A 27,449-nucleotide genomic window follows, 5' to 3' on the forward strand; every position below is an offset into this window, starting at 1 on the left:
CATCATTATATGATAACTTGGAATTCAATATAATGAACTAATAACTAACATATAATGAACTTCAGATTTCTAAATTATCCATGATGATGTCATTGTTTTTAAATCTCAGAATTCCCTATAATGAACTACAAATAAAGTTGTAATGAACTCCACGTTATTTTATAATGATGTGTTTGGCGTTTAGCGTTTAAGACTAGTATATATATTTTGTCCACTTCCCAAAAAAATATATCCGTTTTCCTCCAACTTAATTTATTTTTTTCATTTTTTCATCCTATAATTCACAATTTTCATCTATAAATATCCTCATTTCGGCTCTTCTCATACCCAAGGCTTGGAAATTCCTGTATCCGTCGGTACAGTGCAGGAGCGCGTGCGCTCACCTACAACGCCATCCGTACGGAAGGAACTGTGGAGTGCAACCAGAGTATGTTGCGCAATGCGATTGCAAGAGCAAGCGAGGACATACAGGAGTTCCAAGGGTTTTCTATTGAGGAACTACAGTCGGTCGAGAGCAGCTCCAGCGAAGCCGACGTCATCACAATCGCCATGATGGTCTTCCAAACGATGACCCACAAAGCTTTCAGGAACCTTAACACTTGGAAGTAGGTACGTCATATGGACAAGTGGTTGGGAGGCACCCAATCCTCCACGAACTCCAACAGCAAACGGTCGAGGTCGCAATCTTTGGACAGAAAGGAAACACAAATAAGCTAAAAAATGAAATTAAACTAAAAGAACTCCATTGTATTCGTAATCATCCAAACAAAGATGTTTCCAACAAAAGCAGTCAACTAGACTAAACGTCGAATGCAAGGTAGTAAACGAAATGCTTGAACTAGAGAATCATAAAACAAAACGAAATAAAGATTATTTTTGGCTCCCAAGAGTGATGTTACTATTGAAATTTTAACTACGGCGATGGTAAACTGGTTGGCTTGAAACGTAGACTTCCCTCCGGCAGAGGGTCGGAGACTTCAAGTGATGATTAGACTAGTGAGCGAGTGATACGCTCGGATTTTGCAATGTTTTAAGGCCTTTGATTAGTCTGTTTTTAATGTCAAAATCACAATTCATGTTCATATTTTACATATTTTCTCTATTTTGGTATTTTTACGTGTTTTGTGAGATATGTGCATATTTAAGCCTAAAAAGACAAGAAAAAGTCGAAGTTGGAAATATGGAGCGTTCAGGAAGTCTAGCGGTCCGCTGCAACATGCACAACGACCGCTGGAGCCTAGCGACCACCATACCAGTAGTGGTCCGCTCTGGATAAAGTTGTGCTGAAACGAAGAACACGTCCAGCGAGTCGCTGGGGAGTGTGTAGCGACCGCTATCCTAGAGTCAAAGGCTACAGATCATTATGCAGCGACCGCTGGCCAACGTGCAACGGCCCGCTGCGAAAGTGCGGCGCACGAATTTGACCTACTTTCTCCTCAAGATTTACCAAACTTAGCCATCTTTTACCTTATTTCATAGAGCTCGATTTTCCCAATATATGTATACCCCCTCAAACCTATTCATTAGGATCTTCTTTTTGCCTCATAATTCTAGAGCATAAAATTGAGAGAGTTCTTCATTGTGCAAGAGGTTGAAGAAGGAATCAAGGCTACAAGGATTCAACTTTTGGGTTTTATTACTTTAGTTCTTATGTTCACTTTGTTTTTTCCTTCATTCTATGCTTTTAGCTCATTCAATTATGTGTAACTAAATTCATAGGATTGTAGGAATGTGTTAGTAACGACTTTGGTTATAAAATTTAATTTTGCTATTTAATATCCGTTTTTTTTAACTTCATTTCTTCCCTAAGTTGTTCTATAATACTTCACGTTTGAGTGACACATTCGGTGATGATTTAATATAACTTGCTACATAATTGTGAGAGGAGATTGGCGAGTTAGATCCACTTAGTAGACACACAATTAGCTTCCCTTAAAACGGCACTGTTAATTGAGGGTGAGGACTTTCCAAGGGTCTTAGGAGCTTTTAGGAGTTACAGATCTTGGATTGACAACCCTAGTGTTAGTAATCTACGTTTGTACCGCATGGGCATAACTTGTGTGACTCGTTCTATCAAAGTATAAACTGTGTCAGGGTATTGTAGTTAGAATTTGTATAACCATAACTGTGAACGCACATACCTGAAATTCTCTTATCTCACATATTTTTGCCTCTTTGATTATTTATAATTAGTTGTTTACTTGCTTTCAAGTTGTTCTTGTTTTCAAAAATCTTCAAAATTCTTGGTTTTCCAAATAGTGAAAGAAGCTTAGTAGAAGGTAGACAGTGTGTGACTTTATTCCCCGTGTTCGATATCCGGTACTGACCTTTAACTATATAGAGTATACTTGCAGGTTTATTTAGTGCTAATAAAAAGTGCATCAGCGAGCAGAGTGGAGCTAGCTTCCAAGTGTGTGTCTTCCTTCTTCATGTTGATCTCCTATTTATAGGGCAGCCTGCCCTAATCTCTAGGGCTACTTCTCCTCCTTAATTGACAATTTTGTTGTTTATTAAAAATTGTTCATTTGAAGCAATCCCTTCCTTCTCGTGCTCAAGCTTCACAGTATGCATCCTGACTGTTTTGCACCCTTCCTGCATCCTTTTAACTTGAAATCCTTCCTACCCTTTTTCTCCTAATTTGTATCCTATCTTGCACACTTCAGCAACTAATTTTGCACATATTATCCAATTAAGCACGTTATCCTGACCATTAACTAAGGTCTAGAATGAGAATTATCAATCCCCATTAACAATATCATATATACTCCCTCCGTCCCAAAAGAATATGCATTTTAGATTCGGTACCGGTTTTAATGCGAAATTGGGAAAGTAAGAGAGAGGTAGAGAGAAAAAAGTTTCCAAAATTAGAAAGTGCATATTCTTGTGGGGCAGACTAAAAAAGAAAGAGTGCATATTCTTGTTGGACAAATGGAGTATATGCTTGTAAACTTTATATGTTTATAAACTTTACTTTAGACAAATAGACGGAAAAAAACAACAATTCAATGCAAAAGATATTGTAATTCGTGAACATTTCTGAAACATATTTTATAAAATAAAAATTTGGATATTGGCACCTAATTTTATTGAATTTTCAAAAAGTTGAGTTTTTTTCCACGAACTTTGAAATTGATAAATAATATCACGAACTTTACCCCGAGTTTGTTATTTCCCACTAATGACAAATTCCGGCAAATAATATCATGATACAGATTATTTTCGTAATTTCTCGACAAAAACTTCAAGAGCTCCAAATTTTCAATCTTTGAGGATAGTTTTTCTTGAAACGCATCCTCCATAATTGTTCTTCAATCTATTAATATACCCGGAATTTTTTCATTGGTGGGAAACAACAAATTCTGGGTAAAGTTTGTGATATTATTTGTCAATTTCAAAGTTTGTGAGAAATTAAAAACCCAATTTTTGAAAGTTCCCTAATATTATATGCCAATATCCTTTTTTTTAATACACACATAATCAACCACCCTAAATTCTATTTATGGTGTAAGTATATTAAAATCATAATTCAATCTCCTTCTTATCTACTTCCACATCCCACAAAAATAATCTTATGCGTCCTACAAAAATAGCTCATTTCTATTTTTGCCAAGTCTTTTCTCTCTTATAAGGTAGACTCGTTTTCCAATAACAATACTTCAAATACTTTTCTTTTCTACGTCTCTTCTACTTTACCAATCTTATATTAAAACTTAGAGTGAACTTCAAAAATGGTCCCTGGACTATGGGTTTATCTCGCTCATAGTCCCTGGACTTTAAAAATATCGCCAGTAGTCCCTGGACTAAGGGTTTATCTCGAAATTGGTCCTTTTGGCTTTTTTTGGTACGAAAATGCCCTTTTGGGGGGTTTTGAGGGTTTTGGGCAATTTGGTATTTTTACACTTTTAACATTTTAAATATGATATTATTTCAGTTATGTACTAAATTTGATATTATTTCAAAATTATCATTCTTCTTCCATTTTGTAATCCTTCACTTTGTTTTTTTATTTCAATATTATATTTAATTTTATAAAAATTAAATTTTAAATTTTGATTTTTAAATATCAATAAATTTTTTAATTAAACTATTAATTCATGTACACTATTAATATTAATTAAAACTATTAATTTTTGTTATTTAATATAATATTCAGTTGAATTGAAGAAGTACACACAAATAATATTAATCATGATGGAAAAATAAGAACTATTTTATTTAGCCTTCGTTCGGTTGTTATAATTGCTTGTGATTGAATATTATGAAGTTGACTAAATATTTGATCCTAGTAAAAATTTTATATAGGAGTATTTTTGTTGAAAATTACTAGTAAATTTTGATTGTTTTCAAATTAATAAACAAAAGTTATATTAGTCTTACATTAGATGCATATTTATTTCAGAATAAATCGTGTTATATGATATATTTATGATTAAAGCTATTAAATATTGATTAAAACTAAGTCGTTGTCATATTGATTAAATATTATACACTTTCAAATATTGATTATGACTATTAATTTTTTTTATTTAATAATTTTTGTAATTAAAATTTTTTTATTGATATTTAAAAATTAAAATTTAAAATTTTGTAAAATTAAATCTAATATTGAAATAAAGAAACAAAGTGAAGGATGACAAAAGGGAAGAAGAATGATAATTTTGAAATAATATCAAATTTAGTACATAACTGAAATAATATCATATTTAAAATGTTAAAAGTGTAAAAAGACCAAATTGTCCAAACCCCTCAAAAGGGCATTTTCGTACCAAAAAAGCCAAAAGGACCAATTTCGAGATAAACCCTTAGTCCAGGGACTACTGACGGTATTTTTAAAGTCCATGGACTATGGGTGAGATAAACCCATAGTCCAGGGACCATTTTTATAGTTCACTCTAAAACTTATGTCATTTCAAAAATCTCTATTTTTATAAGACGGATGGAATATAATTTTCTAGTTTTCGCAAACGGCATAATTAAGTCAATATATAAATTAGTATAGGGAATTCATTTACCACATAAACCCAAATTTTATAAATGGTGTAAGTATATTAAAATCATAATTAATTCTCCTTCTTAATTGTAACTTACTAGTCTTCAAAAAAAGGCATGAGTTAGTCAATAGATAAATTAGTGTAGGCATTCATTTACAACATAAAATCAAAATTTATTTATGGGGTAAGTATATTAAAATCATAATTCAGTCTCCTTAAATGTAATTTACTAGTCTTCACAAAAGGCATGATGATTTAGTCCATGTATATATAAATTAGTATTGGCATTCATTGACAATGTAAACCGTAGTAGAAAAAATGGTCCTCTTTTTCCCTCGTAAAGGGTTGTTACTTGTCTTCACCTTCTCGATTGCGCTCATCCATTTTGGTTCATCACTTTTCCTTAACGATTACAATAGCTCGTGTGAGACGTCACGACCATCAAACCTCGCTCCCTGCAATCATTCAAATGTCCATGGATCGTAGAGAAGAGGAGCTTTGCAACGTGCGATCTGAGTTTGGGAAAGTTGCATGGGAAATTCAATTTTTTTTTTATTCGGACAAGGATTTGGAGAGGTGTTAGGACAAAAGAGTGTTTGTGGACCGTTAATGAGAGCGGCGTGTACTTGAAATTGGGTGCTCAAGAAGTGCTTCAGTATCGATGGCCTTAGAGTTATGTGTCAATAACTTCTTGTCAATAAATATAATGTAAAACATAAGTGCATCCTATATTGAACTTCTCACAAAATTCACCCATATTATAACTTGAGATTCAATGCAATACAAAATTCTATTCATCAAAATACAAATCTTAATCTTATATTTTTTTTTTAAAAAAAAAAAACTAAAGAAATAGGCCTTCTCAGGTGATGATGGGCTTCTCCAAGAGAGCAGAGAAGTACCACTCATTCTTCTGAATGCCTCGATCCAGCTTCATCCCGGTGTTCCACCTCAATCTCTTAAACCCGACCCGGTCGAACATAGGCACGTACGTCTCGTTAAGCTGCGACCCGAAGCAGAAGAACCGGTCGAGCCAGAACAGCCCACCCGGCCTCAGCACTCTGTATATGTCATACAGAGCAAACTCCAGCATCGGATCCGGGATCCAGTTGCTCAGCACGTGCATCGAATGGACAATATCCAATGTGTTCTCGAAGAACGGAAACCTCTGCGAGATGCTCACGTGCATCGGGATCAGCCCCCTCGACGCAATGAAGCTGTTGAACGGCCCGTCGAAGTTCATCGACGTCGTGATGATCGTCACGTTCCTCTCCCTCATCCTCGCAGCAAACGTCCCCGACCCTCCCCCGATGTCCAGCCCGATCCTCACGCTTCCGGGCGCCTTCGTTGCGAGGACTTGATCCATCCCGAAGTCTAGTCCGCCGTTGTCGTATTGCCATCTTGTTTTCTCCCTGCCTTGTAAATCGAAGCAGTCTTTGCAGTCGTAGGAGCCCGGGAATCTTTTTCTCTCTATTAGGCACGTGTAGTTTTTACACGTGTACGGGTCCCACACGATGCTTGTGTCGGGTGGGGTGGCCCACATGGACCCCGGGAGCGGGCGCGGCTCCGCGTAGTTTTTAGGCTGCCGGGGGTGGCACCGGCGCCGGGGGAGGGGCTCGCAGCCTTTTAGCATTAGTATTTGAGCGAATACGTCGTCGGAGGGGCACAGCCCTCCGACTTCGTATGACATGTACTTTGCTAGGTCTTGCTTGTGGTTTAGGCACCCACCCCCGACCGAGGAGTAGATCTCGGACCCGATCCGAGGGGTGTTCCCGAGGGGGAGCATGTGGGGGCCGGTCGCGAGCCTGACCTCGTCCGGGAGGTCGTCGAGGAGGCCGGCATAGGAGGCGGCGCCGGGTCGGTTCCCGTTGAGGTTGTTGAGGTGGTCGATGAGGGATTCGAGTAGGTGGTGGGCTGAGTTGAGTTGAGTTTGCAAGTTCTCAATTTGGGAGTGGCTTTCAATGAGTTGGTCTTGTGTGGAGTTGAGCTTGAGGAGGAGTAGTTTGGTGTCAAAAAAGGGGAGTTGGGAGATTCTTGAGAGTGGGTGATCAATGTATGAGTGAGGAGTAGTGAAAATGTAGAGGGTTAAGAGGTTGGTTACTATGATTAGGAATACTACTTTGAGCATGTATGTGACTTGAAATTGTTGGAATGCTTGCTTTCTTGGATTGGAGTCATCACTTCCCATCTCTCTTTTCTCTCACTAAAACAAGATAGGACTTACTACACACTCAATGAATGCATTTAAGATGAAATATATATACAATGTGAAGGGGAATAAAAATATAGACACTTGATTGGGAAAATGTTAGGCATGTGACCGCAAACTTTGCCGGTTAAGATGAAATATAGAATATAGATAGAAACAAAAATGTTTAATTTGAAGTCAATTTAAGATCTATTATGCCTAGTTGAAGAAGTGGAACATTACAAAAAGTCCACTCATTTATTTTACTAAAATTACAAATAGTAGCTTCTACTCCGTCGCGACTTTTTAGAGTTGAATCCAATCCATATGCATATATTGATTAAGCCTAGTGTGTTAATATTTTAATTATATGAGAATAAAATTAATGTTACTTGTTGATGAACCAACAACAACCGAAATGAAAAAAAAGAATTGAGGAAGGCCATATTCTCTTTTCGTTTCTTGCGTAGCTGTTAATTGTATCACATTATATAATTTGTACGATAGTTTGGTCTTTGTGCAATAGGTACCAAAAATTTCAGCACACCTTTATTGTCACGATTTATATCTCTATAATTATACCCAATTATAATAGGATAACGTTCAATATGGGTAGTCAATAATGTACATACTACAAACAACTGAAAAAACAAAATAGGAGAACACGTTAAGTTAATTAGGTGCAACTAATTAATAATACTAGAATATTATTGCTATAACAGTTTTGACATCATTTTTCATCTTACGAATTTTCTTACTCATTTAAAATTAGTTCAAATTTTGATGGATCTCTATTCAACTTGATGTTTATATAATGGATCGGTCCACTATGCGCGCCGCATTTCACGCAGGCCACAAGATAGGCCCATTTATCATTTATTAGAGAAGTCTTAGTGCATAATTATTTAAGTTAATGAAGTAATTAGGAGTGGAGCGCATATAATGTATATTGATTTATATGGTCATATTCTAATACTTATATTATCCTAATCCAAAATCAAGACCAAATCTCTACCCTTAGATTTTAAAATGAGTGGATGAAATTAAATCTTATGAATCTTAATAAATAGTGAACAAAATATCAACAAAATGGTAATATCGTTATTATATTATCATATGATAATTTTCGGTATACATTAACATATATGTGTGAAAAAGAGAAGAAAACAAGATTCATTAAGTGTTTGGATAATATTTTTGGTCTTCGATTTATGGATTAATTATTTCTGCAATAAGGTGTTTATTTCAAGTAGCCACCTAATAAATATGTCGAGACAGTACATTACTTTGGCTTCGTTCATTGAAATTTTCGCATGAAAGAAAACATGCTATCGTAACAATGCAACATCTGTTTCAATCAAGTTATCTATTTCGTTGTACTTGTACCTAAATTAAATCAAGTTATCTATTTCGTTGTACTTGTACCTAAATTGTGGAGTACTAATACACTCACTCTATCTATGAAAAATATAAATATTTAATTCAATCCAAGTTAATATATAATTAATAAATTAAGAGAGATGAAGATAAAGAATAATGTAAATAATGTAAGTGGAGAGTGAACTTCACATCATTAGTATTATAGTATAATGGTATAATTTATAAATAAAATTATGTGTAAAAATAATGTGTGGCTTAACTATTCTAAATTTAAAAAGTTCATAATTTTCTGTAACGGACTAATAAGGATATAGTAATACTTTTTCAAAGGATGGAGGAAGTATATTTTACATAACACTGTAATTATTTAAATATCATACACTATTTAATTCTTCTATTTGCTATTCCATGAATTCCGTGTCCTAGATTGTATCTAGGGAGTCTGTATCCTAGATTGCAATAGCAAGTATTCGAAATTAGGGCCTCGTTTGTTTGCCTTGGTTGGGTAGTGGGAGTAATTATTTATATAGCTAGTTTGTAGCTTAAGTATCTTCTAGAACAACTAAAATAACCGTAAAATATTAGGTTGATATATAGAATTGATTATGGTATAATTGGTAATCCACTGACTTTGTTAGAATCCAACTTAGCAGGGTTAATTATTTCTTGACTACTAATTAATCAAGTCCAAAGTCTTATATATTTGCAAAGCCTGTATATTTTTAGATATAGTAGAAAGTTTCAGGCCCAGTTGTCATTCTGATATAATATTAAGTCCATTTTGACTAATGTATATAAAATTGTTTCTCATCACTTCTACACATTTGAATTAAAATTTTATAAATTTAAATTTGAAAGAATTGATTTCTAGCTAAGTTCCGAATTCTTTAATTAATAAAATGAGTTAATTATATGAAATTAAATTGAAAAGAATTGCATATGTACCCATAGATAGGCAAACACATGCACAAAATGGGTACTGATAAATGCAAACTCTAAATATTGTACAAATTCCAAACATTGATCTGAACCGTAAGAAAATGCCAACAGATAACAACATTACAGCAACAAAGAATGTCAACATAGTGTCAGCACAATTTCAATACAACATCAGCCGTTGATACTGTGTTGAAATTTTTTGTTACTGTTATTTTATCATTTGTTGACATTTCCTAACGATCTAAATTAAAATTTGAGTTTGTATAATATTTTTGTCTAGTTCTTTCTCGAGTCATATCGAAAATCAAATCGCATATTAGATTTTGTTTAAAGAAAAATAAAACCAATTACTATTATCTTATCTCAAACTCTCTTTCCTTTCTCTCTATTATGTAGCAAGAGAAAAAAGAGGAGCCTGAGCCAACGAACGGACCTAGGTGGGGTCGGCCGACCCCACCGTCGGTCTGTGAATGCTTCCGTGAAGCTCCGTATTCATCCGCCTGACCCACGGTCGCTCCGCCTCCCGACCCCACGTATAACAGAAAAATTAGAGAATAATTGAGAGGAGAAGAGAGATATAGAAAAAAAAAAAACATGGTTGTTAATTAGAAAATTTAACTAGGTTGAACATTTGACGTTGAGGAGGAGAGCTCTGATGTAGAAGATGAGAGCTCTGAATTGGGGAAAAGAAGAAAAGAAGAGAGGAGCCGATTTAGTAAACCAAGGAATATTTTTATTATTGATGATACCTGGTACTCCAATTCATTATATTTTATTTTTAGTTTTATGCTGTAACTAGAGTACTAGTATAATTAATAACACTATTATATTTAATATGTTAATTAATTTCATTTAGTTTGTTTTCAACTGTAGTTTAAAATTAATAAAAGCTTAACTAGAAAAATTATATTTTTAAAAATGATTATTTTAATAATATACTCCATCCATCCCATTAAATATGCAACATTTGCTTTTCGGCATAGAATTTTATATAGTGTTGTTTTGTGAGTTAATGAGGAGAGATAAAGTAAGAGGGCAGAAAAAGTAGAGAGAGTATTGTTTCCATTTTTAGAAACGTTTCGTTTTTAATGATGACAGACCAAAAAGGAAAACGTTTCATTTCTAATGGGATAGAGGGAGTACTATAAATTAAATCATTAATATATATAAATATTACTCCCTCCGTCCCGGCTAAGATGACACATTGCTTAGCCGGCACGGGATTTTAGGAGTTATTGGTTAAAGTGTTTAATTGGAGAGAGAGAAGGTGGGTGTAAATATTAAAGTAGAGAGATAAAGAAAGATGAATATTTTAATATGAGTGAGAAAAAGTGGTTGAGTGTATTAATTGGAGAGAGAAAGTTACCAAAAAAAGAAATGTGTCATCTTAGTTGGGACAAACTAAAAAGGAAAACGTGTCATCTTAAGCGGGACGGAGGGAGTACTATTAAATTTTTTTCGACCCCACGAATTTTATTATCTGGGTCCGTCATTGAAGCTACTCAATTCCAAACTATAGTCATAGTATCTTTACTTTATAGCTAGATGTAAGTAGTATTACAGTGGCAGTTGTTTCATGGGAGTGGAGCTTATATAAGGTAACATAACTATCTAGATATTTCAGTTTCAGTCTTTAGACAATGGTAGATGTCGAACCATAAAACGTGATACTTGTGTGGCATATGTTCTTTAATTTGTATAGCCTGTAGGTAGTGATCTATTTAGATTTTAGATAGTGGTCCTTAGCATGTTCTTAAAGAAGCGGTGTTGAATCAATGGCAAAAAGATTAATTGCTGCTTATATGAAAAAGTCATGTTGCTAAAGCAAATCATCTCAATTGCACTTTCTCACTTCTTAGTTTTAGAAGAAATGGCTTGAACTTTGTTGTGTTTACCATGAAAAATGATGAAAGTATAAAAAATTGAAGTGTAAGTTCATGATGTTGATGAATTGCCAAAAGCTATAGCTAGGGGCAGTCAAAACTTAAGAGAATTAAGCAGTCCTGATCGATTTTTGGTTACTTTGTCAAACTTCTTGTAATGATATGATTAGTTTTGGCGATTGAAATTGAAAAATATATTATAACCTTCCCACATCGGTGTACAAAAAGAATTGAAATCTCTATATAAGTCTTATAGATTCCTCATATCATCAATTGATTTTAGGATGGAATCATAAATTTCTATCATGATATCGGAGCGGTCGCCGACTATAGGTCAAATTTAAATATTCTTTACATCATAATAAAATGACATCATTTTGCACCATAATTATAATATAAACAAGATGCAATTGAATAGTTTTACATACAAGCTAGATTGCCCATTTCATTTGACTTTGCAGACTTTGTTTAGAAGCTGTCGCTCATTGGTCAACGGTAGTGGACAAAATAGATGTCTGTAGGTAATTTCGTCATTCTTGATTTGGTATTCCTTCATTTTCCGTTAAAATTTTCTCCCACCTTCTAGACCTCGATTGTTTTAGTTCGATTAATTCAAAATTTTTGTTATAAAATCAATTCTTTATGATAGTGATTAATTTTTTTTATCACATTATTTGCAAAAAGTTATATTTATTAAATTAAATTGGGAGAGAATAAAATAAGAGAAATTAAATATATTAACTTTTGCTAAAAATGAAAAAGCAATACGAGTATGAATCTGTGAATGAGTGAATCTAATAAAGGTTTGATTCATCGCATAACGAATTTTCAGAATGTGGCTAACTGGTGCCAAATATGACAAATATTTTGTTCTTCTTCCATCCTAAGAGTATGCACTCTTTCTCTCATAAGAGTATGTACTTTCTAATTTTAGAATTTATTATTCTAATGAGATGAGACTCATTCTCCGCTAATTCTCCCTCCATCCCGCTTTAGCAATCCGATTACTTTTGAGCATTCGTTTTATAAAAATGATAATAAATAGTTAAACTGGACAAGTAGTAAAGTAAGAGAGAGAATAATATAGATAACACTCTTTTATACCTTATTCTCTCTCTTACTTTACTATTTCTCCACTTTAACTATTTATTACTCCCTCCGGCCCCCATTAATTGTCCACATTCACTTTTACCATAAATGGTAAGTAGGACTCACATTCCAATAACTTATTACACTCACATTTTATTATAAAACCAATAAATACTAGTAGGACCCTTATTCCACTAACTTTTTAACCCACTTTCCCTTACATTTCTTAAAACCCGTGCCGGAACCAAAGTAGACAATTAATGGGGACGGGGGAAGTATCATTTTTACAAAACGAGCGCTCAAAAGTAACTAGAACTGCTAAAGCGGGACAGAGGGAGTAATACTTTAATTACTTTTTCTTTCTATCTCTCTCTTACTTTACCAATTGTGCATTAAAACTCGTGTTCAACCAAAAATGTATACTCTTGTGGGATGGAGAGAGTATATATTTGTATATAGATTTGAAATAAGTAAAATGATATAGAACCTTTAATAGTTAGAATAAAAGTACTGAGAAAAAAAGGTATAGAATTCAAAACATAAAAGAATTAAGAAAAAAAGGTATAGAAATCAGAGAATGAAGAAAAAAGGCGTAGAAATAAAAACAAATTGAGTTCAGCAACTGTGAGGATCGAACTCGCAAGTGCTTTGAAAATGGGGAGCACAACCGCTTGACCAATGATGACATTTGGTAGAAGTAACTCATTACACAATATTAGTACTCTAATTTGGGGGTACAGTTGTACCCCCTTGCTCTAAGGTGGATACGCCACTGTCAACACAATGTCAATCGGTTGACAGTAGTGACGTTGTTTTGACATTTTCTATTAATGTTATTCGCCGTCTGTTGATATCAAATCTTAAAATCTAACGGTCAAAATCATAATTTGGAATTTATACGATATACAGAATTTGCATTTGAACATTTTCTAGTTTTCTCTAACGATAGATCATTTCGCAGAACTCATTTCACCTCCAATGCTCAATTGAATTTGCATATGAATTTTATAAACACAATGTTTTTAATATATATGAGTTCAATAAATACATACATGTGTTTTGTGTAGAAAAACAAATTTTCAATTTGAATCGAAATAAATACATACATTAATTTGTGCCCATAGTCCATAGATTATGATTATACTCGTAAAACGGCAATCCAAATACAATTTGATATACAAAAATTATAAATATCTGAATGCACAATATATGTGTCATGAAATTTATGCTTCATTCAAGACATTAGACATGGTCCAAACCAATTTGAGTTACAAACGAGAAGTTGTCTATATAAAAAACTTTGATTTGATCAAATCATTTGCCAGAGAAAAAATACAACACTTTTCAAATTCAAACCAAAATTTTCAAATCACTCGATGATGGCTTATGCACTTTTTTTCTTATAAAAAAACAAACTACTCACGGGATTTGTCTAATTGTGTACGATGTGGACTATTACACGGATATGATATTTACCCTAAGCACATTAATTAAACCGATTAGTGAAGACTTGATTTCTCATCGTCAGTCACAGCAAAATAATTGATGTTTACGCTTCAAAATGGTCACAAACGATTATTTAAATAGTAGTAACCGAAAATCAGGCTTTAGGCAACTCGAGAAATAAAATCGAATGTGTAAATAACAAGTTTTGGGGCTCCACACAATTTATTATGGTGCCTCTACTAGAAGTTAGTCTACAGAACCCTTACAAAAATGATTTTACTTCAATTAATGAATATCCGATGTAATTTTGACCAATGAATCAAAAACCAAACATCTTGAACTTACTGATTGGTTACTTGAATATGTGCCCCTATTGGTAAGTAATCTGAAGTATATCAATCGCAATAAATTCGGATATATACGAAGAATTTAGGGTTGGTTCCGAGCGAGCAATTACTTGTGTATAAGAAATTAATTTTATATTTAACCGGCAAGAACATAGCCCTTATTTTGGAGTAGAAGAAATTAAGCTCAAACTTAAAATCGGTTCTCCCCACTTTCTATCGAGTGAAAAAAAAAATCATGTGATAAGGTGAAGTGTCAATTCCTTGGATTAAGGCTGACTCATCAGTAGCAAAAGTTGCAATTTGTTTGGCATTACTAATATGAGGTTCCAAATTGACAACCACAACTATATATAGTCGGTTTTATATCCATTTCTTGAGATTTATTGATAAGTCACTCTCTGAAAAAAAAAATATACTGAGTCACGTATGATTCCAAATTTGTTCTTTCCCTCGGCTGAATAAAAGTTTAATTTAGTCTTTTTTTCCGAACTCATATGTATGACAAGGTAAATAACTCATTTAGGAACAAAATGCTATGAACAAAAATATTTCTCTTCCTCGGTCCCTATTAGTATTCTTTGAAAGATGTAATGTTATGTAAAATTGAATGTCTCAGTTCACCCAATGTTTGCACATGGATGTGTTACTAATATGTATGTTGACAAACAGAAAGGAGGCTAATACCAACAAAGTTTGTTAGGGAAATATCTTTTCAAAAATGCGGGCAAATAAAAAAAGGGTCAATTTTAGGGTTGCCGTCTCATTAATAGCAAAAGTTGCAAGTTGATTGTCTGTGTAATCTGAGGCTAAAATTAACTTGGGATAGAGATAAATAAGCACTTCGAGACAAAGTCTGATTGATATAGAAGTATAGAACTTAAATACAACTAATCTTCAAAATTGACATTTTTCAAACATGAACCGAAATTAAATTGCTCTCGTCAAATTGAAGCATTTCGCAATGCATATTTGAATTTACTGGACCATTAAGTGCCACCAAATTTTCATATTTTCTAAATTAACGTTGGTTGGCAATTGATATTTGATTGAATGAATGATGAATTACAGTAATGAAAGTGACATAGTTATTTTGTAAAATACATTTCAAGTTCAACACGAATTCTCAACTGACACATTTATGTCTAAATGGGTAAGAGGATGAGAATTTTGGTCCCATTAAATTTCAACATATAGCAACTATAGTCCATATCTTGTCATATGCTAATGAAAAGAAGTGGATTGTTGATACAATAATCTCTAATATATACTCCTTCGGTCTAATTGTGAGATATTTTTTTTCGGCACAAGTTTTTAGGAGTGAAAAAAAGTAGTGAAAAAATAGAAGAGGGGATGAAGTAAGAGAGAGATAAAGTGTTGCTTTATGCCATAAAAGGAAATGTATGTCTCACTGTGATATGACCTAAAAAGAAATACACTTCACTTATAATGGAACAGAGGAAGTACTCCATAAGGTACAAATTTGCCATTAGTATTAACCATTGATGTAAATGTTTCTCAGAATTCATAGTTTATCTGATAATTTTCTTTCTTAAGAGCATTCCCAGTGCTCTCCCTAAAAACTCCCTTATTTCTCCCTAACTCCTGCCACATCAGCGCCACATCAGCACCAAATTTATCCTCAGTTTTTAGCCAACTTTTAGCCAACTGCTCCAATGGTTTCTCCCTTATTTCTCCCTTATTTTTCCCTAACTCAACATTTCATTTTTACATCATCACTAATATTGTTTAATTTTCCCTACAAATGTGTTTAATAAATAGATTTATAATGAACAATTCATCGTTGTATTAATCATTGCAAAATATAATACAACGAGAAAAAAAAAACTACAAATAAAAAACCATAAAAAACCATAAAAAACAAAGATTTAAAAAACTAAGAGGGAGGGGCATCCGGCGGGAGGCCCATCAGGATCTTCGAATTTTGGATGGTCGACAGATTGGCGACATTGGCAGAGAGCGTGGCTTGTTGTATGAACTGGGGTTCCGACTGGGCATCCGACGATGCGCCCTTCCCCTTCCGCCTCCCCTTCGCCTTCTTCGCTCCCACAGGGCGCTCGTGCGGACCATCCCCAGTCAAGTCGATGGGGGACGCGCTCCCCTCGCTCTCCGCACCGCTAAGTCGCGAGCGCACCGATTTCCGGTGCAGCGCGCTGTGCATCCCGTCCGGAATTTGGGGAGATCCTTCAGTCCTATCATAGATGTTCCAATACCAAAGCCTTCGACAAGAACTGGCCACTATACCTCTGGATGGCCTCATATCGGACCATGTGCTCGTTCTGGCCACTCGTCATGTTCGTCATCAAGTTAGAATATATACCGTTGAAATGGCCGCAGTCCCTCATGAGGCGCTCCCAATGCCGGCGGATCGCCTCGCTGCCATGGTCCTTCATCGAGGCAGTCTTTTGCTCGTGTACTTCTCCGCCGCAACCCGCTCCCAGTAACATGATCTCCGGCCTGGTAGTTGCTGCGCTTCCGCGTTCTGCGTCGTGTCCGCCCAGCCAGGTTGGCTATCGGACTCTTCCAGAGTGTAAGTAGTCCTTACCCGCTTCGGCTTCTCATCGGAAGCCGTATCAGTCGCAGCCGTCGACTCCGCGCCGGCGCCTTCCCCTTCCCGCTTCCGGGAAGGCGGCTCGGTGGGCGTTTCTTCCACCTCGTAGTCGTCCGTGTTGAGTGTCGGATCCGTTGTGTACGTCGCGGCCTGAGATCCTTCGTCGCCTGGGGTTGATCCAGGGGTGTCGAACAACGATGTGACTATCTGGAGGCGATACACATCGTCGGCCGGAGAGGGCATGCCGAGGGCAGACTGGAAGTACGGAGAAAGTCTGCGCACCGGAGGAGTCTGCAATGGGGACGGACCCGCATATGGATATTGGCCGGGAGGAGAACCTTTCGACAACAACGAGTTCATCCACTGCTGATTTGTTTCATCAGTGGGGTTGGGAATTTGCGGACTCGGCTCTTTGCCCTTACATTTTCGGGAATTTTTCCTACTTGAACTCATAATTTTGAAGATTGAAGATTAAAGATTGAGATAATGAGATTGAAAAATTGAGAGAATGAAGATTGTGTGTGATGAATGGAGGAGGAGGAGGAGGAATTATATATAGGTTTGGAATTATAGCCATCTGAAAAAGAAAAAAAAACGCCGATTTATCGCCGAATCGCGCCTACAGTGGGCGCCGATGATTCGGCGATAACTCGGCGATGCAGCGGGAGTCGGCGTTAATTCGGTAGAATTAACGCCGAAAAACCGCCGAAACACTCCCAATGGTCGGCGATAACTCGGCGAAAAATCGCCGAGTGTTATCGCCGGACCATTGGGAATGCTCTAAACACGTATTGAGATTGCCAGGAATGTTTGGTGTATGATTTATGAATTGATGCAATATTATCAATAGGGTGAGTGAAACTAAGAAATGTATTATGGTCCTTGTCACCTCTCTAATATTGATGCCTTCAGATTTCTCTCTACAAATTTGATATTTATTAAAATTTTAAGAGAAGGAAGAAATTACAAAGTGAGACGTGGCATGTGGAATTTGAGTTTAGAGAAAAAAAAATGTTGTGGAATCTCAATCTGTCTCTGTTTTAAACCTCGCTGCAAATTTGAGATTAAAAAAAACTGTGCAGATGTATTTTTGACTCAATATTACTGGAGAATTAGATCTGTCAAGAAATAAGAAATAACTTCAAAATGTAAAAGGAATTAAAAAATACTTTCACAATCCCACTTTAGGAGTCCCGGTTTACCATTTTTGGGTGTTCCACTTTAGGAGTCTCGATTGAAATATTCCATAAATGGTAATAGGCCCTACATTCCACTACCCTTTTTCCTGCTCACATTTTATTATAAAACTAATATATAAAAGTAGAACTCACATTCAACTATATATTTTCATCAACTTTTCTTTATATTCTTAAAACTCGTGCCGAACTCAAATGAGACTCTTAAAGTGGGATGGATAGAGTAATAAATATTACTCCATCCGTCCCCCAAAGTTTGTCTCAGTTTGATCCGGCACGGATTTTAAGAAATTGTTTGATTTTGTATTAAGTGGATGTGTGTAGTGGAATGAGGGTCCCATGTTGAGGATATTGTGAGTGTATTTAATGTGTATTTTTGGAAAGATTCCAATAAGGAAAAACTTTGTGGGACGGACGAAAATGGTAAAATGGGACAAATTTTATGAAACGTAGGGAGTATATCCATATCAGAAAACTGAAAAAGTAGAAAGAGAAACGGAAAAGAAAAATTAATGAAAGAAAGGGGTGCTCACAATGGAGCTCATTTTGAAGACTTAGCAAAGCAATCCTCTAATTTTGAATTACAAACTTCTTCCATCCTTGAAATATATAGAAAAATTTTAGTCGAAACAGATTTTAATATACAAATGATTAGAGTAAGTTAGTAGAGAATGGATCCAACCTAGAGAGAATAAAGTTTTCTAAAATAGCATAAGGTTTCTATTTTTAAAGTATAAGTTTAGTTCATCCTTAAAAGTTTGAACTGAAAAATAGATTTGATAATTCAATTCTTTTATCATAAATTCAAATCATTAAAAAACAAAATTCGCAACACTTTTATGACTCTAATTGATCATTTTCTTTAATTGATCATTCGCAACACTTTTTTTATGACTCTAATTCGCAACACTTTTATATAAAAATGACAAATTAGTTACATTCTAGCTAGGTTTAGTGAAATCAGTAGTTATCTTGGAACTTAATTACAGTCGATCAAAAATTGCCCCCTCGCAAATGGTGTAAGATAATGCAAGATTAACACCCTCAAATCATAGTAGTGCCAAATATATACTCCCATTTCTTAAAAATAATTTTTTTTAAAATGGCGTACACATTTAATGTAAAATTAGAAAAATAATAGAATGAAAAATGGATCTCAAAATATTTTTTAAATAACATTTTTTTTATTTTTTATAGATGGATTAAAAAGAAAAAAGAAATTCTATTTTTAGGAGGTGGAAGTGGCACTCTCGTTATATGTTCGACGTGACATGATAAATATCTAGTAACCAGCAAATATTGAGCACAGGATTGGTCGGTCGGTTTTGGCGACTACAACGAAAAATGAAAAGTATTCTAGAGGATATATATTTTTCTCGAAATGTCTTGATTTAATATCTAAGATTGATTATAAGTTGGGTCAACCACAATGATGTTGGAAATATGGTGACAATATCTCTAGCTAGGATGATGTCATCCAAAATAGATGGAACTGGAAAACGGGCTGAGTGAATGACGACGCAAGATTTATTGAATAAACAAACACGAAAAAGGAAAAAGAAACGTTAAAATAGAAATGGAATAATTTCTTCAGCTTCCAAACATGTTTATTGATTTATAAGTGTGCAAGTTTGTAGTGAGAATACATTCATTTTTGTATGTGGTCTAATGAGAAATGGATTAAATTTAAGTAACCTAAAATGAGTTTCTAATTTTAGCCGTTGCATATTAGTTAGTTCCAATTTTCATCTTACAAGATCTAGTGTATTTTCTTTTGAGTCTAGCCATTTGTTATTTATTTGTAATGGATGATAATCATGCTCTGGATTTTAAGATTGTTATATCTACATAAATAGTACCTAATCTTTCACTTTCGCATATAAATGGTATTTGATCTTTATATATCACTTTTTTTTTACTTATTAATCACATTTTTAGTATCCGATAAGATTTTCATCCCAAAATGCCCTCTAAACAAATGCATTTTTCCATTTGTGTCATGAAGGATATTTTGGACATAAATAAAACTAGTACCAAAGTGATATTATAATATTTTCTTTCATTCTCCTCACTCTTTATACTATTATTATTAATCAATATTAATAATATTAATTTAATATTATAAATTAATAATTTGTTTATTTTTTAATATCATTCAAATATATTTAAATATAATTATAGTTATAATTATATTTAATTATTATAATAATATTGTTGTTATAATAGAAATACTAGTACTAATTAATAAATAATTATAGTATTATTGTTTAAATTATGAATCGTATAATATTATATAATAATAACAATTATTATTATTATTTATATTAAATTAATAATTAATCAATATATTCTTAATAAAAATTTAAAATTGTGAATTGTAATATAAAGAGTTGAATATATTTAGTTAGGTGTTTCAACCTTAAAATGAGTATAAAATAATTTATTAAAAAATATTCAATTGATTTAATTACTTTAAATAATTAATTTAATTAGGTGTTTTGTTCTTGATTTATATTATTAATACAATTAGATGTACCTATAAAACAGTACAAAGAAAGAAAGAAAAAAAGAAAAGAGAAAACATAAACTAAGGAAAAAAAAGAAAGAAGAAAGGAAGATAAAGAGTAAAGGCCAAATGTGGTCCCTAACATATGGCCGTTTTATCAATTTGGTCCTTAACATTATCTTTTTTATTATTTGGTCCCTTACAAATAAACTCGGACCCGAATCGGTCCTCACTTAACAGAACCGTCAAAAAATAGACGGTGATTGCAATTTGACTATATTAAATTACTAATGGTAATTAATTATACCTAATTATAATTCTTTTCCTATTAGCAAAATTGGAAAAAAGATATTATCAGTTGCAAAATGAAATGAATAATTTATAATTTAATAGGAATTAAGAATTATAATTAGGTATAATTAATTACCATTAGTAATTTAATATAGTCAAATTACAATCACCGTCTATTTTTTGACGGTTCTGTTAAGTGAGAACCGATTCGGGTCCGAGTTTATTTGTGAGGGACCAAATAATGAAAATGATAATGTTAAAGACCAAATTGATAAAACGGCCATATGTTAGGGACCACATTTGGCCTTTACTCGAAGATAAAATACTAAAAAGAAAGAAGAAAATGAAGAAAAAAGAAAGAAGAAGAACTAAAGAAGAAAAAAAGAAATAAGGAAGGAAGAAAAAAAAATCACATCTTCGGTACTATTTAATTGAAATTTCCAAAAATATCCTCCATAACAAAAAAATCACATGTTTGGTACCCAGAGTTATTTTTATCATGAGGTACCAAAAACGATATAAAATAAAGATCATGTACCATTTATGTGCGAAAGTGAAAGATCGGGTACCATTTATGTAGTTCACTCTATATATAATATCATTTTTTGATATTGTTATACAATTTCAAAAAAAAAAAAGTTTTCCAGTTCAAATCACTTTTCCTTATTCGGTTTTTTATATTTATTTTTTAAAAAAATCGGTTTTGATTCGGTTTCAATTTTAAGAAAAAATTCAGTTTTACAACTCAGTTCGATTTTGACATAAAAACTGTACAATTAATGATTTAAAGTCAATCCATCGAAATTGGTGGATCAGTCTAGAATTTGATTTTGGTAACATGATACTCCCTCCGTCCCCGATTAAAAGTTACACTTTTCCATTTCGGTCTGTCCCCAATTAAGAGTCACACTTTTCCATTTCGGTATGTCCCCAATTAAGAGTCACACTTCATTTTTACCATAAATATTAAGTAGGTCTCACATTCCATTAACTCAATTCACTCACATTTTATTATAAAACTAATATAAAAAAATGGGTTTCACAATCCACTAACTTTTTCAACCAACTTTTCTTTACATTTCTTAAAACTCATGCCCGATCAAAATGTAACTCTTAATCGAGGACGGAGGGAGTATTACGCATGGTACATTGGTACTTATCAAATAACGAAAAGAATTCACATTTCCTAATATATAGATGAACAAGCCCAAATTGCTCATGGCGTCAATAAAATATTAATGAGTAGTTTATTTTTCCTCATAATAATAACCCATTTTAAGATGAATTTGTGTCCAATTAATTGTGGTAATTTGTCACTCGATCGAAGTATCTATTCTTGGGGAGAAACAAAATATACTCCATTTAGATTCCAATTAAGTTTTCGCCAGCTTGTTAGTTGCCAATTTCGATCATTTGATTGGCTCGTATATTCAGAATTTTCTACAACGTATAATTATTAAAGAAAGATCTAATTGCTGGAGAAAATTAAAAGGAGGGTCAATGGTCTAAAAATTCATACTATTATAGACAAATGTAGAAGATTAGTGATTAGTGAATATGAAATGGGAGTTGAAACATAAATTAGGAGACTTTGAATAATATGAAGTAAGAGTAGGACGCCAACTGAGTGGTCGTTTGATGACACTGAAGGCTTGTGACAATGATTGTCGTTTATTATATGTTTTTACATACTCCGATCGATTTTCTTGTTCTCTTGTACTTTATTAATTGCATATTAAAACGCATATTGTTCACAAATATAACTATTTTCTGAAGGATGGAGTATATCCTAATTAAATTCATATCTTGTCATAGTCAAAATATGTGAAATTCATTATAATTTATAAAATACATAACTGAAAAAAAATTGTTAACTCATATATCTTGGTCTTCAAGTTGTATCATGAAAATGATTTAAAATATGCGTTTTTATTATATTTTTGTTAATTTATTTATCTTTTCTAGCTAAATATATTTATTATTGTCAGAATTTATAAAATTTGTTCAATATATCATTTACACTAAATAAGTATAGTAGGAGTATATACTTTTCTACACTGCATGATGTTAATACTAAACTTTGAGTACATATTCCATATAAGAAAAAAATTTCCATTGAAAAAAAATTCCATTGCAAGCCATCCCAAGACATCCTTTCGGCGATGTTTCGTTATCTAGTGTATACAACGTACTAGTATTACTCAGTGAAAAACAAATACTAGTGGATGTAATTGAATGCAAATTCTAAATATTATACAAACTTCAAACTATAATCTGGACCGTTAGAAATCTGATCTGGACCGTTAGAAAATGTCAATAGATGACAAAATAATATCAACAAAAAATGTCAACACAATGTTAACGGTTAATATTGTGTTGACATTGTGTTGACATTTTTTGTTGCTATCATCTGTTAATATTTTCTAATGGTCCAGATCATAGTTTAAAGTTTGTACAATATTTAGATAAATAAATAAGTTGATTATTTACCTACATGTGTGTGTGAGAGAGAGAGAGAGAACCCAAATATCGAACCGAAAGCAGGAAAAAATTTCGGAAATGCAATAAGAACAAAAGAGAAGAATGCTACTGTTATTGTCATGCATCATGTAGTATATATATTTATATTTATATTTATATATAGATAGAGACAGAGAGAGAGAGTGCTCACGGGAGTCTCTTGAGTCTTGACCATGCAGTTCCCCACCACCCCCCTTCCCCACCCCACCCCACACTCATACAGTAGAGTCCAACCTCATCCCCAGCCTAACCTCCATAAGCATGCTTTTGCCTAGAAAAAATTCTTACCTTTCTCCATCACCACCACCCCTATTAATCCCCTATATTTAGCCACTAAATGCACAATATATACCTATTATATGCTCATTAATCCACTTTAATTATCTCCATTAATTAGATGTGTAATTATTCAATCTTACAGTAATCCAACTAATTTATCTCCAAGACCATCCACATAATTTGTGTTTAGCTAACCTCAGAACCACTACTAGTCTACTAAACTCATATTAATTATATTAAAGTCATGGACTAATCCAATAGTCAAAATTGTTATGTATACATATGCATGTATCAATATAAAATTACATCATTATAGTTTAATCATGATACAGTCATTTTAATTAAAATTAATTTTAGAAGATATATAAGTTGTTAATGGGCAGAAGAGTTATAGTTTATGTAGAGATAAGATATAAGATGTTTGTTCATTTCCCATTTTGAATTAACTTGTGTAACATCAACGATTAGGCCCACCGACTCTATTAACTGATCAAGAATTCAAGGATTTAGATGACATAAGAAGATCTTAATTGAAGGTCTAAAAAAATATTTGGAATTTGGATGATAACTAGAGATTCAAATAAGATTATTTATATAGTGAGTGAAAATGTTAGCTGTAACGAACCACTTGCATCTTATAATCCCACTTTTATTTTTTAAATTCAAATTATTTTTGAACAAATTAAAATAAATGAATTCCAACATATTTTTTGAGGAACAAATTATTCAATTAATTTTAATAATTAATGGCATCACGCATCCGTGTCTGCAATTCTTAACCATTTAAATAAATTTAAATAACATACTGGGCATTTATTTGTCTACTATGGTTTAAAATTTCAAGGTGCATGAATTGCGCAACTACATGGGAACTTCTATACTACTATTAATCACGAATCATTTTCCCTACTCATATTATATTTTAAGTACTAATATTATCACTAAGGTGACACTCTATAACTCTTCACTGTCAATACAAACAACCATTTTTACAAAAACTCGTGTTACTTAGATATATGAAATCATAGTAGACAAATAAATGCCTAGTTTGTTATCATTTAAATTTATTTAAACAGTTAAGAATTACAGACACGAATGCGTGATGTCATTAATTATTGGAATTAAAAGAATAATCGAAAACAGCAGTACCACTTGATCACTTATTACTTGACCCCAAAATATGAAGAAAAAAAATTGAAAAGTAAGAAAATTAATTGTGGAATTAAGGAGGATCCAAACTCACCGCAAATGTGAGACTTGGCCACCCTGTCCTTTGTTTGTGATGTCCCTTTCTCATCTTAAACACCTTAATTAATTACATCATGTAGGCCCTCCATAGTTATGTAGATCTTTCTATTAATTCTTTCCCCTCTCCCCATTTTCTTCTTCCCTAGCTAGAGAAATTAAGAGAGAGAGAAGGATAACTACCAATTCTTGGAATCCTATAAAATTTCACTCTCTTATCCCTCTTAACCCTTGAAAGACCAACACCTCAAATAAGACAATTTTGCACAATCCAGTTGTGTGTGATTGTACTATAACCCCGTGTGTGTGTTCACGCTTAAAACAAGAAACACACACAAATATATGATATGTGTATGTATCCATCATCAAGCAAATTAAGCGATTGATGATTTCGGATGCACTAGCTAGCTAGTTTAATTATTGATTCCGATTGTTGTTGTGAGGGTTTTATGGCCATTGGTGCCGCAGGCATGAACAATCAACAAGACAAGCAAGACGAGCACGAAAACGACGTCGTGATGCCCGGCTTCCGCTTCCACCCCACCGAGGAAGAGCTCGTCGAATTCTACCTCCGGAGGAAGGTGGAGGGCAAGAAATTCAACGTCGAGCTCATCACTTTTCTAGACCTCTACCGCTACGACCCTTGGGAACTCCCAGGTAAATACATATATATCTATTTTGATTTATTTGAGATGGAAATTAGTTATCGACTGGGTTCTTGTACGGACGATATGCCAGCTCTGGCGGCTATAGGGGAGAAAGAGTGGTACTTCTACGTCCCGAGAGATCGGAAGTACAGGAACGGCGATCGGCCCAACCGCGTGACCACATCCGGGTACTGGAAGGCCACGGGCGCAGATCGGATGATCCGGAGCGAGAATCTCCGGTCCATCGGCCTCAAGAAAACCCTCGTTTTCTACTCCGGCAAAGCCCCCAAAGGCATCCGTACTAGCTGGATCATGAACGAATACCGCCTCCCTCATCTCGACACTCAGCGTCTACAAAAGGAGGTTTTTCCATTCAAACATTTTCAGAATTAATTGATGTAAAAAAACTCACGAGATCTTCGTGAATCTCATTTAATTTTTCAAATTTTCAATTTCATAGGCGGAAATTTCCCTCTGCCGTGTGTACAAAAGGGCGGGAGTGGAGGACCACCCGTCCCTGCCGCGGATCCTCCCTACCAAGGCAGCGTCTTCGTCGAGAGGATCGCAGCAGGCGCGGAAGCAGCAGGAGACGGCGTCGAGGGGGATTTTCCAGCAAACCGACGGGAAATTGAGCGAATTATCGAGCCCCACGAGCAGCACGGACATCGGAACCTCCCTCGCCCTCTCGCACCGGACCTCCTACGCCATCGATCCACTGGCCCCGGAACAGTCCAAGCAGCCGATCTTTGTCAATCCCAACGCCATCGATGATCTCCACAAACTCGTCCATAACTACTCGTCGTCATCTCAGCAATCTGCATCGGCCATCGGCAACGAGAGCCAGCTTCATCTCTACAACACTCCTCCGGCTAATGCGCCCAATCTGCTATCGCAGTTCACGGCCTTGCAGCCGCAGACGGCGGCGTACTCGGATAGACTGTGGGAGTGGGGGGGTGCGATATCGGAGGCGGGGAAGGACTACAGCAATCTTTTCAAGTAAATTTCATTGTTTGTATGTTGATTTTATGTTGATTTACTTCTTCGTTGCATACTTTGGTGAAAGATTTACTAAATAAGGAGTAATTTGGTTTTTATAGTTAGGGTTTTGGACTATTGTTCCAAATTTCAATTGTTTTTGGAAATCCAATTATATATAGGTTCTTAATTTTTTCCACTACTTGCTAGTTGCTACCTAGTTAATATCCTCCCATGATGAATGTGATTTATTTAAATTAAATGATGAAAAATAGGAGAAATTAAGAAATGAAAAATATGTATGGAGCGGAGATGAGGAGGCATGGGAATGATAATGTGATGATTGATTAGTTACAGGCAAATGATGACTTGCAGACGACTGCTCAGAGACAAAGGTAGTACAAAAACAAGTGTTAGGCAAAAATGTTGGACCCCAATTTCTTCACAAGACAAAATTATGCTGTCGGAATTCCGCAGTATTTGATTTTTGATAGGTCAACATTTTTGGAGTAACAAACCCATTATCTCTCTTCCAGTAAAAACAAGCCTATGCCAAATATTTCCGCATCAGTTTTAGCATATATTCACAGAAGTAGTTAGCCGCCACTGCTAACAATTCTTTTGTCATCAAATCTAGCTTGCATCACTCACTCAGTAAGCAGCAGCTTCAATTCAATCTAACCCACTATTTTTTATTGTTGTGTTTTAAGCTTGAGTTATCTCTTCTAGTAATTGTTAAACAAGGTAGAGAAAGTATAGGCAAAGTTAATGTGATGTTGAGAAATATCGCCAGAAAGCAGAACTGGTCAACTGCATATGTATATTTTGTGTACATTATCCATGCATAGTGCTTGCTAATCAATAAATTAACGCAATATATAACGGAACCTGAAATATTACATCAGTAATATTTTTATAATTAACGAGACGCTAGATGAGGACGAGTCACAACGCCTTG

General features: G+C 34.2%; 2 protein-coding genes across 2 annotated transcripts; one reads left to right on the forward strand and one right to left on the reverse strand.

Moving 5' to 3' along the window:
- Positions 1 to 5,722: 5,722 nt before the first annotated feature.
- On the reverse strand, positions 5,723 to 7,216 carry LOC125220075 (probable methyltransferase At1g29790). The gene has a single exon (XM_048122197.1). It carries the CDS (start codon positions 7,177 to 7,179, stop codon positions 5,854 to 5,856), a length of 1,326 nt encoding a protein of 441 aa, XP_047978154.1. The 5' UTR covers positions 7,180 to 7,216; the 3' UTR covers positions 5,723 to 5,853.
- A 17,815-nt stretch (positions 7,217 to 25,031) lies between these two features.
- Positions 25,032 to 26,690, forward strand: LOC125219351 (NAC domain-containing protein 35-like). Its single transcript, XM_048121313.1, has 3 exons — positions 25,032 to 25,526; positions 25,608 to 25,879; positions 25,977 to 26,690. The coding sequence occupies exons 1-3, from the start codon at positions 25,319 to 25,321 to the stop codon at positions 26,514 to 26,516; spliced, it is 1,020 nt and encodes a 339-aa protein (XP_047977270.1). The 5' UTR covers positions 25,032 to 25,318; the 3' UTR covers positions 26,517 to 26,690.
- Positions 26,691 to 27,449: the final 759 nt, after the last annotated feature.

The sequence above is a fragment of the Salvia hispanica genome, chromosome 4 (genome assembly GCF_023119035.1).
Source record: "Salvia hispanica cultivar TCC Black 2014 chromosome 4, UniMelb_Shisp_WGS_1.0, whole genome shotgun sequence".
In the NCBI taxonomy this organism is placed as follows: Eukaryota; Viridiplantae; Streptophyta; class Magnoliopsida; order Lamiales; family Lamiaceae; genus Salvia; species Salvia hispanica.

Coding starts and splice junctions, on each gene's coding strand:
- LOC125219351 (XM_048121313.1), top strand. CDS start 25,319: ATGGCCATTGGTGCCGCAGGCATGAACAATCAACAAGACAAGCAAGAC. Junction 25,527..25,607: donor CGACCCTTGGGAACTCCCAG/GTAAATACATAT, acceptor ACGATATGCCAG/CTCTGGCGGCTATAGGGGAG. Junction 25,880..25,976: donor CTCAGCGTCTACAAAAGGAG/GTTTTTCCATTC, acceptor TCAATTTCATAG/GCGGAAATTTCCCTCTGCCG.
- LOC125220075 (XM_048122197.1), bottom strand. CDS start 7,179: ATGGGAAGTGATGACTCCAATCCAAGAAAGCAAGCATTCCAACAATTT.